The 12,360-nt window shown below is 45.7% G+C and overlaps 1 protein-coding gene across 3 annotated transcripts in view; it reads right to left on the reverse strand.

Moving 5' to 3' along the window:
* Positions 1 to 12,360, reverse strand: part of LOC109422772 (uncharacterized) — a 141,298-nt gene that overhangs the window by 8,029 nt on the left and 120,909 nt on the right. Inside the window, exons 4-8 of one of the 3 annotated variants that reach the window (XM_062845541.1) lie at positions 5,144 to 5,642; positions 4,772 to 5,088; positions 4,553 to 4,688; positions 3,853 to 4,464; positions 3,283 to 3,786 (exon numbers count right to left, since the gene is read on the reverse strand). In XM_062845541.1, coding sequence (XP_062701525.1) covers positions 3,283 to 3,786; positions 3,853 to 4,464; positions 4,553 to 4,688; positions 4,772 to 5,088; positions 5,144 to 5,642 — 2,068 coding nt within the window. Of the gene's footprint in view, positions 1 to 3,282; positions 3,787 to 3,852; positions 4,465 to 4,552; positions 4,710 to 4,771; positions 5,089 to 5,143; positions 5,643 to 12,360 lie in introns of all 3 variants that reach the window. The other 2 variants (XM_029861737.2, XM_062845540.1) reach the window with 2 other exon arrangements.

Below are 12,360 nucleotides of genomic sequence, written 5' to 3' on the forward strand. Positions count from 1 at the left end.
TCCGAACCCGCGGTCCTTCAGTATATCGGCGAGTATACGGGTGCTCCCGATGAAGTTGAGAGATCTGCAGTTCCACGTACCGAGCTTCCAATCGCAGGTCCCTTTTCGTCGCTGTGGTCGTCGCCGTTGGTATCGGTTCGCATTCTTCTCTTGTTGATTTTCCGGTGCTAGTCTTTTTTACGGCTGGCTCGCAGGGCCTGACACCAACCCACTAACCCAGGGAGCTGGGCTTACCTTCCCGGAAGCTATGGGTTCTGCATTGGCATTTCCTCCAACTACAGTGCTAAATAGCTAGGCTCGAGCGCCAGTCTTCGCCGGGGGTGGTGTTTTTAATGGGCGTGGGGTGCCCTAATTTCGCGCGGGCCCAAACTTCGTTAACTTCTGACATCTGAGAGCATTATTATCTAATTAACAGCGGAATCATCCAAAATTTGCTATAATCTCAAAACTGCATTTGATCTCAATACAATTCACAAAAAAAAGAAGTGAAAAATTTGATTTTTGTCAAAGGTTGAAAAATAAATTGCAAATGTATGCAAATAGCAGATGCCATATTCAGAGATACGAGAAAATCAACACTCACAGAAGCGAACAAGTATTTCGATCTCTAGCAAAAGTAAATATTCCAATTTATGTTTAATTATTTCAATCCAAATGTTTTATTATAAAGGGCCCATATAGCCGAGGCGGTAAACGCACGGGTATTCAGCAAGACCATGCTGAGGGTGACGGGTTCGATTCCCGGTCGGTCCAGGATCTTTTCGTAAAGGAAATTTCCTTGACTTCCTTGGGCATAGAGTATCTTCGTGCCTGCCACACGATATACACATGCAAAATGGTCATTGGCAGAGGAAGCTCTCAGTTAATAACTGTGGAAGTGCTCATAGAACACTAAGCTGAGAAGCAGGCTTTGTCCCAGTGAGGACGTTACGCCAAGAAGAAGAAGAATGTTTTATTATAATACGCAATAAAGTTAAGTAAAATTGTTGTTTTCTTACTTTGTTTCAACATTTATGTTGTTGTCGAAATTAGGAACCCACAATTTGTATGGGCCCCTAATTTCGTGCACTCTTTTTTATAACATTGTTTTGGAGGTTCATGTGTACTTGTGGCCATCGCATGATTCGGTTATTAATCATAGTTCTAATAACTATTTTAATTGATTCAAAATTAACTAGGGACTGCTCATAAACTACGTAGAAACTGAAAAAATAAACAAATTTATAAATGTGGGAATACTAAGTAAGCTTGGGATGATTTTATTTACCCAAACATTAGGATCAGTAGCTTACAGCCGCTAGTTTCATTCAAGCAAATTATTGCGGTATGCCTTATTGCCAGAACACAAATTACATTACTAGAACTAACCTCTCGAGGAATGTGCCTATTAATGGCACATAATAGAAAGGTAAAACGCTACAATTAAAAAAATGAATTGGTTCACATTACTGACCATCAGTAAAGTTAGTGAACATTTGATGCAAATAGCAAACAATATATTGTTTATTTAAGACATCAATTAAAGAGCAAAACAAACCTCAAAAATAATAAAATCTAAAACTACAGGAGGATTTATGAAAATCATAATGTAAACATCCGAAACGAACATGGAAAACAGCAAATATTTACTCATATTTCGTCACAGATATCAATTTTATCTACACGTTAAGATTTCATAAGTATTATACGAGTATGCTACGTTTTGAAAATTAACACATTTAGGCGAATTCTACATCTTTTAGAGTGAGCGAAATTTGGACCCATTTTGAACGAAATTTGGAACCCGTGCACGAAATTTGGCACTTTCTAACAAATCGAAACTAATGTCGTAACTATCTTGTATAATATAAAGTTGCCTAATTTATATTTTTCTTGAAAGCTACAGTGCCAGCACTAATTATTATTGAAGAAATTAATCTGATATACTTTATGGTAAAATTTCAGTCGTTTATCAAATTTCGAGAATTCTTAAGTGCACGAAATATGGGCACCTCACGGTATAATTCCTCCGATAATTTATTTCACAAGCTTTCACTGCAGATTTTTTCCGGGATTCCTTTCAGAGGTTTTCCTAGTCAAGGGCTCCCAGAGTTCCTCACGGGATTTCTACCCAAGTTCCTTCTATACAGCATTATCCTGTAATTTCTCCCGCAATTTCTACAGGAGTATCCTCGGAGATAATTCTGACGGGATTTCTCTTGAGTTTCCCTCGGATTTCTTTCTAAGTTTTTCCCGGGACTTCACTTAGAATATTCCTTTCAGTGATGTTCCTAAAATGTCTCTCACAGTTTTTCATGATTTATGCTGGACTCTCCCCCAATACTTTTTCCGAGGTTTTGCCAATGTTCTTTATTGAGATTTCTGCAGTAAGAGCGTTTACTCAAGAAATTCTTCCCGCATTTTTTTTTTCAGAGTTGCTTTCAAAGTTCTTGCAGGGGTTTCTCAGAAGTTTTTCTCGGAATATGAAATTCCCTGTAAGAAATTCCCGGAGAAAAATTGAAAGAAATCCAGATAAAATCTTGCGAGAAACTCCGCAAAAACCTATTGGAAAAATCTCGAGAGGAACTTTGGAAGAAATCCAGTGAAAACCTGCAGGGACATCTAAAAAAACCGAAAGTATACCTGTGAGGAACTTCAAGAGAAATCCCAGAAAGTTCTCTGAAAGAATTATTGAAGGATCTCCGAAAGAAATCCAGCGACAAACTCTGGAGGCATATCGGAAAATCTCTGGAAGAAACCGGGACTCCTGCAGAGCCCCGTGAAAACCTCCTGCATTTATTCTGGGAGGAAATCTGATAGAACTCCCAAAAACGACCCTCAGAAATCACGAAAAAACGCCGGAAAAAACCTAGGAAAAAATGCGGAAAACCGGATGTAATTTCGGAAAAAAAACCAGACAAAAAAAAAACCGGCGCACCTTAGGGAAGAAAAAAACCCTGTGAAGTTCAAGGGAGAGCTCCATAAGATGTTGTGGAAAGAATTATGTGCAAAACTGCGGAAGAATTTAAAGAACAAATAACAGTAGAAACCCCCGAAGAAATTTTAATGAATATAGTTGTTTAGAATTCTGGGCGAAAACCTTAGAGGAATTTCGGAAGGAATTCTGAAAAGATTATTTGACCCTTCTTTACATTACAAAACGCCTGTCAAAATAGTTTTAACTCAGAGTTAATGTTTTCATTGATTCATGGTTTGTAAAAACAGGTTTCTGGAATTATTTTCCCAAGAAAATGCACATGGAATAAAATAGGCCCAAAAATAATGTTCTATGCTAGTACCAACCTGTAACGTCAGAATCGACTCGATCCACTGCGTCCGCTCAAAGTCCGAGCTGAGGAAAAACGTCATCGTCTTCCCAGTGGCTTTGTTCCCAATTTTAAACACCAGATTCGGCGATGCCAGTACCAGCTGGGCTTCCAAATCGGCCAACTTTTTCCGATGTTTATCGCCAGCCCTCGATCCACTGACCCGTTGCTTCCGTTCGTCCTTCTCGTCCAGCATGATTTGATCCCGTACGGTGCAGGCCTGCGACTTCAGATGAACGATGTTGATCGGACTGGTTTCCTTCGGATCGTTGGCAGATTCCTCACAGATGACAATGTCTTTCAGTGGAATGAACCACTTCAGCTCGAACTCGAACCCGTTGCGGTCCCGTCCGGCGGCTTTATATTTGGCACAAGCGATAACGTCGTTGAACAGGAACAGATGCCTCAACTTCCGGTGGCCATCCGCCAGTTCAACGATGAAGGAGTTTTTCACCAGACGACGAAGAGCCTTGTCGTCACTCTGAAAGGGATAATGAGAATTCCAAAGAATTATCTTGATAGTATCCAGTAAACTAAGTAAACTTACCGGAAACATGGATTTGGTTTGCACTACATTGAATTCGGACAGGAAGGTCCGAATGGTTTTGGATGCTTGCCGCAGGGGGTGATAATCCGGATGCTGTTCTGGCGTCTGGTTGACCAAATCCTCCAGCACCAGAGCGTTCTTCTGTACCCGAGCAACTGGTTTGTGTAGGAGCTCTTCCAGCGAAAGCGATTGTTCGTTTTGGTTCTTGAATACTATGTTGGAGACAATTTCCTTGAACTGTTGACTGTGGGTACTGCACTTCTTCACCGTGTCGATCGCCCGGCCATAGTTATGCAGGAAAGCTCCGTACAGGTGTATGTGACTCGCCAGGCGCCGAAACACCTCTCCAACGCAAAGATCCTCGCCGTCGGGCAGCGGTTGCTGTTTGATCTTCAGTTCGTTCAGAAATTCCGAATGCACTTCGTGCAGTTCTTCAATCTTAAAAAATATCGTCTGAAATTCCTCTTCAGATATCACAGGTTGAGACGTAGTCAGAGTGGCCCGAATCGCCTTCATGTATTGCTTCATTTTGTTCAGACACTCGACGTACAGCGTTTCGCTGGTAATAATACTGGTCACGATGTGCCGGATGATTGTGTTGCGGTTAGCGTTCTGATGGGGTTACGATAAGTTTGTTAGTGTTGTCATAAACATCTACAAAGTTTTCCGTCAAAACATGTCTCTAAATCTAAATACTTACAGAAATCTTTCGAAATATCCCGAGTCCGGATTGACCGGAATCCGTCTCGTTGGAGATTGCACGCAGTAGCACTGGTGGCCCACCGTCGGCCTCTCCGTCGCTATCGATTGAACTGGTACGGTGTTCGTGATTCTGACTGCTACCAGCACAAATGGAACTTGCGTTAGAATAATGGACATCAGTACACACAAAAATACGTTACAACAAAAATACACTTACTGGATGAAGTAATCAATATTGACATAGTTGGAACTTCGTCCCGGAGATTCTGGTTCTAGCTGAACGCTCGTCTGACTACTGTTGTGACTCCGCGGGTGCGAAACCGGCATGGGTAACGTGCTACCCGCCGTTGAGATATCATCTCGACTAGATGTGGAGCCGGTTCCGGTACCGCCGGCCTGAATGTATACATAGTCTCCGTCGCCATTTTCCAACGGAACCGTATCGTAGTAGTGTTCCGTTTCGGCCTGCGCCGCACCTGGTCCTACCCGCATGCTATCCGAACTGAGCGATGAAATCGATTCGTAGCTCTTTATCTGCGAAAAACACAAGAAATGTTGAACCAAAGTTTTAACTTTCAAACGATCTTACCCTTTCAGAAATAGCACCTGTCCCGCCACCCGCAGATGCCAACGACTCTTTCGAGCCTACCGACTGCAAACTATCGTTGGCTTGGTGGCTCATTTTGCCTAGACTCCCCGTAGGGCTATCGCTACTGCCGGTGGTGTGCGCCAGCTTCCCAAGGCTTCCGGTCGGTGAAGCACCAACATTTTTTCCCAACGATCCCGTCGGACTATCGGTGCTGGATGCCTTCGATTTGAGACTATCAGACTTTGGTAGTAGCTTTTTGCCGAACTCCTCCGTCAATTCGGCCGACGCTTTGGAAGATCGCGAACCCAGCTTAACGTCCAACGAGTCGGACGATTTCTGTCGGTATATTTCCGATGGCTTGATGTTGCGTTCCAGGGAACTGCCGGGACTATCCGGTGTACCGTCCGATGATTGGTCCCTCCGTAGGTTGTGCATGGCGGCTGCAGGAATAACTGGAGGTTCGACCGGCGCCGCCCTTCGAGGATATTTCGGAGGAGGTCTGAAAGCAAAGAGAAATCAAAACTTTAATGTCAGGCTTGAAAATTGTAGGTTTAAAAATCCATATTTTAAATGTGTGTTATTTAGTAATTGACAGACCCAAAAGATAGGCATTTCATTTCATTTATTTAGTATTACATCGAATTTTTTTTTTTTTTTTTTTTTTTTTTTTGTAGAGTGACCAGGTGGAGCTGCATGACAGCTGATAGCAAAGCCTGGACCCTTTCCTAACTTTCCCCCTACTAGTACCAATACTCACGATGGACTAGACGATGTCGTCAACTTGAGCAATGTGTGTAGTAATTAGTATTGGGTCGTAGTAGTTTTTAAAATTACTGTGTTTTAACTATTCCCATCGCACTAGTGTTTTGACCGAATGGAAGCTCCAAAGATGATATGATAATTGAACAATATTTCAATAATCGAAAATATCCGAGATCACTGGACAACATTCAGAGAAATAAAGCTGTACATGTTAACGCCTTCAAGGTACTATTCCTGAGAAATATTACAAAGAAGAGCAAAAAATTTGTCATAGCTAATGTTTACAGGCTTGATATTTTTGAAAATTATTCGGAGACAACTGCCAGAGGTAGCGTTTTTAGCCGATATGGGCAACTAGTTTTCTGACAGCATCTCTAAACAATAAATCAAATAATAACCTAAGTTTTTTACAATACATTCTGAAAATTATTTGAAGCTGATTACCAATAGTGTCAATAACCGATGTTGGTCATTGACAGCACCAGCATCATCCCCAAATAACTCTCATATTAGTGTTAGGTAACACTTTTTGAGCTTCCATTCGATGTTGTAATGAAATCAGTCAAACCCTATACGTCGAAATATAGTCTATAATCCGTTCTTAATTTCGTCTAGTCGTCTTCTGCATATCTGTGATCATCTAAGTCCGAAGTATTATTACATCCACCGTAACCCTTTAGATTGTCAACCGTCCTAAGTCCTAAAGAAACATGAAACAAAATTCCTGCTTTTTTGGTCAGTGTTATAATACCGTCTAGAATATAAAACAAAAAAGTTCAGTCAGCTGATTTTTGTGTCAAAAATTAAAATGATTAGGATTATTTGTCAACTTCTATATATTCATCGCTACTACAAAACCTATAAAAAGAAGAAATACAAATATAAACTCATTTGTAAAATCAGCAGTTTTGACTGATTAGGGTCCAGAATTTTCTAAAGGTAATAAATTTAATTGTTAACGTTACCTAATCTGTAAGGCTGTAAGTCAACTTATCCTAGCGTCCCCTATCCTGTGTACTTTCGAATTCAAGTGATGAATGATGAGTGTAACGCAGAGACCTCCCCTACCCACTCTTGCGTTACGTTAAATTTAACAATTATTATTGTTAAATTTGAGAAGATTTAAAGAATGCAAAGATTAGGTCTATGCAAGCTGAATTATAACTTGTGATAAATGCACTACGGATACTCCTTTGGTTCCCATTAGCATTTACGGCCGATTCCTTCACTTGCGATCAACTCGTAAACCAGATATATCTAGCTCAAAGTCCAAGCAGTGGAGAATAAACTGGCGCTAAAATGCTAATGGGTTAAGCCCTCCCATCGCGTCAAGATTGAATATCCAGGGGGAGGGTAGTATTACATCGAATTCAAGATAAAACTGAATCAACAATATTTCTCCATAATACACGGTTCGTGGATGTCGCTCTCCATCCTCGGTCGCGCCCGATGCTCGTCAAGTCACGCTCCACCTGGTCCGCCCATCGTGCTCTCTGCGCTCCACGCCTTTTTGTGCCAACCGGATCAGTTGCAAACACCAGCTTTGCAGGGTTGTTGTCCGGCATTCTTGCAACATGCCCTGCCCACCGCATCCTTCCGGCTTTTGCCACCTTCTGGATGCTGGGTTCGCCGTAAAGTACAGCGAGCTCGTGGTTCATTCTTCTCCGCCACACACCGTTCTCCTGCACACCGCCGAAGATCGTCCTTAGCACGCGTCGCTCGAAAACTCCGAGTGCTTGCAAGTCATCCTCGAGCATGGTTCATGTCTCGTGCCCGTAGAGGATCACCGGTCTTATTAGCGTTTTGTACATGGTGCATTTGGTGCGTGGGTGAATCTTTTTCGACCGCAGTTTCTTCTGGAGCCCGTAGTAGGCCCGACTTCCGCTGATGATGCGCCTCCGAATTTCACGGCTCACGTTGTTGTCAGCCGTCAGTAAGGATCCGAGGTAGACGAATTCCTCCACCACCTCGAAAGTATCCCCGTCTATCGTAACATTACTACTGTTACATCCTGGGGTTCGGGGTGGCCGAGACACATAGTAGTGTAATGATAACTCCAGGTGTAAACATAAAACAAATAAAAATGTACTTTATTGAACGTACAAGCTACATTACATTGACGCGACACGTACACGGTATGACGACTACAATACTTCTAATCCTAATTAACTACTTTGTGGATCAACCGAAAGGCAGACTCATCGCCTTCGGTGAGCGAGCAGTATACTGCCCCTATTCGCATAACAGTCCCATGTTTGCTGGGTTTCCTATTCACATGGGACTGTTGTGCCAGTGGGGACAGTATAGAGGGAGAATGCTGAGCTGATCAGTGGTTCCCAACAACTACCCAGACGGATCCGGTCGTTTTCGGTTCCGCCTACCAGCATGTATTTTGTTTTTGAGGCATTCATCACCAGTCCGACCTTTGCTGCTTCGCGTTTCAGGCGGGTGTAAAGCTCTGCCACCGTTCCAAATGTTCTGGCAATAATGTCCATGCCGTCCGCAAAGCACACAAATTGTCCGGATTTTGTGAAAATCGTTCCCCGGCTGTTGAGCCCGGCTTGTCGCATCACACCTTCCAGAGCGATGTTGAAGAGTAGGCATGAGAGTCCATCACCTTGTCGCAGTCCCCGGCGAGATTCGAATGAACTAGATAGTTCACCCGAAACCCTTACGCAGTTTTTCACACCGTCCATCGTTGCTTTAATCAGTCTAGTCAGCTTCCCAGGAAAGCCGTTTTCGTCCATGATTCTCCATAGCTCTGCGCGGTCGATACTGTCGTATGCCGCTTTGAAGTCGATGAACAGGTGATGCGTTGGGACCTGGTATTCACGGCATTTCCGGAGGATTTGCCGTACGGTAAAGATCTGATCCGTTGTCGACCGGCCGTCGATGAAGCCGGCTTGATAACTTCCCACGAACTCATTTGTTTTAGGTGACAGACGACGGAAGATGATCTGGGATAGCACTTTGTAGGCAGCATTCAAAATAGTGATCGCCCTGAAGTTCTCACATTCCAAATGGTCGCTTTTCTTGTGAATGGGGGAGATTACCCCTTCCCTCCACTCCTCCGGTAGCTGTTCGGTGTCCCAGATCCTGACTATCAGCCGATGCAGACAGGTGGCCAACTTTTCTGGGCCCATCTTGATGAGTTCAGCTGCGATACCATCCTTACTAGCTGCTTTGTTGGTTTTGAGCTGGTGAATGTCATCTTTAACTTCCCTCAGCGTGGGGGTTGGTTCATTTCCGTCCTCCGCTGCACTGGCGTCGTCGTTTCCTCCGTTGCCGTGGACTCCCGTGCCTACGTTCTCCACGCCGTTCAGGTGCTGATCGAAGTGCTGCTTCCACCTTTCGATCACCTCACGTCCGTCCGTCAAGAGGCCTCCGTCTTTATCCCTGCATATTTCGGCTCGCGGCACGAAGCCGTTGCGGGATGCGTTGTGTTTCTTGGGAACGGCACAGCAGTTCCATTTCTTCACACTCCGCTTCTTCCACGCGGCGCTTTTTCTCCCGAAAGAGGCGGGTCTGCTGTTTCCGCTTCTGTTTATAACGTTCCACGTTCTGTAGAGTCCCTTGTTGCAGCATTACCGCCTTCGCTGCATTCTTCTCCTCCAAAACCGTTCTGCACTCTTCGTCGAACCATTCGTTCCGTCGATTCCGTTCCACGTACCCGATGGTGCTCTCGGCTGCGTCGTTGATGGCTGCTTTCACTGTACTCCAGCAGTCCTCTAGAGGGGCCTCATCGAGCTCACCCTCGTCTGGCAACGCGGCCTCGAGATTCTGCGCGTATGCTGAGGCGACATTTGGTTGCTTCAGTCGCTCTAGGTTGTACCGTGGCGGTCGCCGGTACCGTACATTGTTGATGACGGAGAGTTTTGGGCGCAGTTTGACCATCACCAGATAGTGGTCGGAGTCGATGTTGGCGCCCAGCGGCGTAGCCAGAAATTGTCTCTGGGAGGGGTTTCCAACGGTCAATGATACCTTTTTTGATTTGCCACTTACATTTTGTAAACAGTAATGAGCAATTGTATTCGTAGTTTGAAAATAGCGGCACAGCCGAAAAATTTTTTCGTCGCAAAGCGCTTTATACTGAAAATTTGTTCCAAAATTTTTGGCTGGGGGGGGGGGGGGGGGGTTAACCCTAAACCCCCCCCCCCCCGTGGCTACGCCAGTGTTGGCGCCACGATAGGTCCTGACGTCGATAATATCGGAGAAGTGCCGTCCGTCAATCAGAACGTGGTCGATTTGAGATTCCGTCTGCTGTGGTGATCTCCAGGTGTAACGATAAGGGAGGCTGTGTTGAAAAAAGGTGCTACGTATGGCCATATTTTTGGAGGCGGCGAAATCAATGAGTCGTAGGCCGTTTTCGTTCGTCTGCTGGTGGGCGCTGAACTTATCAATCGTCGGTCTGAATTCCTCCTCCTGGCCTACCTGAGCGTTCAAATCACCTATGATGATCTTGACGTCGTGGCTTGGGCAGCGATCGTACTCGCGTTCGAGCTGCGCGTAAAATGCGTCCTTGTCATCATCAGTACTTCCGGAGTGTGGGCTGTGCACGTTTATTATGCTGAAGTTGAAGAATCGGCCTTTGATTCTCAACCTGCACATTCTTTCGTCGATCGGCCACCAATCGATCACGCGCCTCTGCATATCACCCATCACGATGAAAGCTGTTTCCAGCTCGCGTGTGTTGCCGCAGCTCTGGTAGATGGTATGATTACTTCTAAACGTTCGCACTCGTCATCAAGACCAAACAGTTGTAGTACTTGAAAGTGTCTTGAAGGCGATGCGAAGCAACGCCAAGCTCGTGAATCGGGCAGCCGACGTGCGCAGTATCAGACGTATTCGTACGGGAAAGATGATCCTGGAGCTGAAGCGCGATAAGGAACGCAAGGGCGCCGCGAGGACTCTCACACAATAGGCGACTCTGAAGGTGAAAAACCTAGACGAGGTCAACGAAGTGGAAGAGCTTGTCACGGCACTGCGACAACAGTGCAACGTGCAGATGGCCACCGCAGCCGTTAGGTTACGGAAAGGGGCCGGCAGGGACACAGGAAGCTTTGGTTCAGCTACCTGTGGTGGACATAAAAAGTCCACTAAGGTAGGAAGGATTAAGGAAGGCTGGTGCAGTCATCTGATATTCCACGAGCCAACGGATGTTTGTTTCAGGTGTCTGGAACCAGGACACAAATCATGGGACTACAAAAGACCTGACAGGAGCAAACTGTATAGGAGATGCGGTGCCGAAGGCCATAAGCCACACGGCTACACGAGCCCACCCATTTATCTGATTTGTTCCGGGAAATCCGTGAACAACAGGCATCCAACGGGTGGTCCAAGGTGCCCAGCCTTTAAGAAAGCCGCATTAAACCAACCACAGTGCAGGTAACGCAGTTCAACTTGAACCAGTGTGACGCAGCTCAGTAACTGCTTTGGCAGGCGGTTTCTGAGTGGGGGACGGATATCGCCATTATAGCGGACCCATACCGAGTACCCGCCGGCAACGACAATTGGGTCGCGCATGGGACCAGAAAAATGGCGGAGATATGGCGATGAGTGAATACCCCGTCCAGGAGTTCGTGTCTACTACCTATAAGGGCTTCGTGGTCACCAAAGTAAATGAGGTCTTCTTCTATAACTGTTATGCGTGTCCGCGGTGGCCGATCGAGCAGTTCACGATGCTGGACTGTATGGCGATTGTGCTAACAGGCCGGTGGTAATAGCGGGTGACTTTAATGCCTGGGCCGTGGAATGGGGAAGCCGTTTCTCAAACCAGCAGGGTCAGATCCTGCTAGAGACACTGGCCATACTAGATGTCTACCTGGCTAATGTCGGTACCAAGAGTACCTTTAGTTGGAACAGTACGGAGTCGATAATTGACGTTACTTTTAGTAGTTCTGGCCTAACAAGTAGTTTGAACTGGAGAGTAGACGATAGCTGTACTCAACGCGATCACCTGGCGGTTAGCTACAGTACCGTTTCCAACAGCAGCAGGCAGCGGGTAGAGGAAGAGGCGGCTAGGCCAAGTCCAAACCTTCACAGGTGGAAGGCATCATACTTCGACGAAGGGGTATTTAGGGAGGCGCTCCGTTGTGAGCGAAACTTGCTTGGTTTAGACGACGACGAGTTGGTAGCGGTGCTCTCGCGATGCGGCCATGCCTAGGCAAGTCTACCCTAGAAATGGGATGCCGCCGGCTTACTGGTGGACTCAAGCGCTTGCGGACCTGCACCGCCCCTGCCTACGGGCTAGGCGCAAGATGCAACGAGCACGGTCTGAGGAATAGCAAAACGAACGACGGGTGCTGTTCGCCGCTGCAAAAGTTGCGCTGAAGACCGAGATAAGGGCAATCAAAAAGGCCTTCTGTGAGGGGTTCAGAGTGCCAATGCGCATTGGCAATGGCATCCGTGGGGTGATGCCTACAGGATCGTGATGGCCAAGACGAGATGTGTAATGG

The sequence above is a fragment of the Aedes albopictus genome, chromosome 1 (genome assembly GCF_035046485.1).
Source record: "Aedes albopictus strain Foshan chromosome 1, AalbF5, whole genome shotgun sequence".
NCBI classification, from domain to species: Eukaryota; Metazoa; Arthropoda; class Insecta; order Diptera; family Culicidae; genus Aedes; species Aedes albopictus.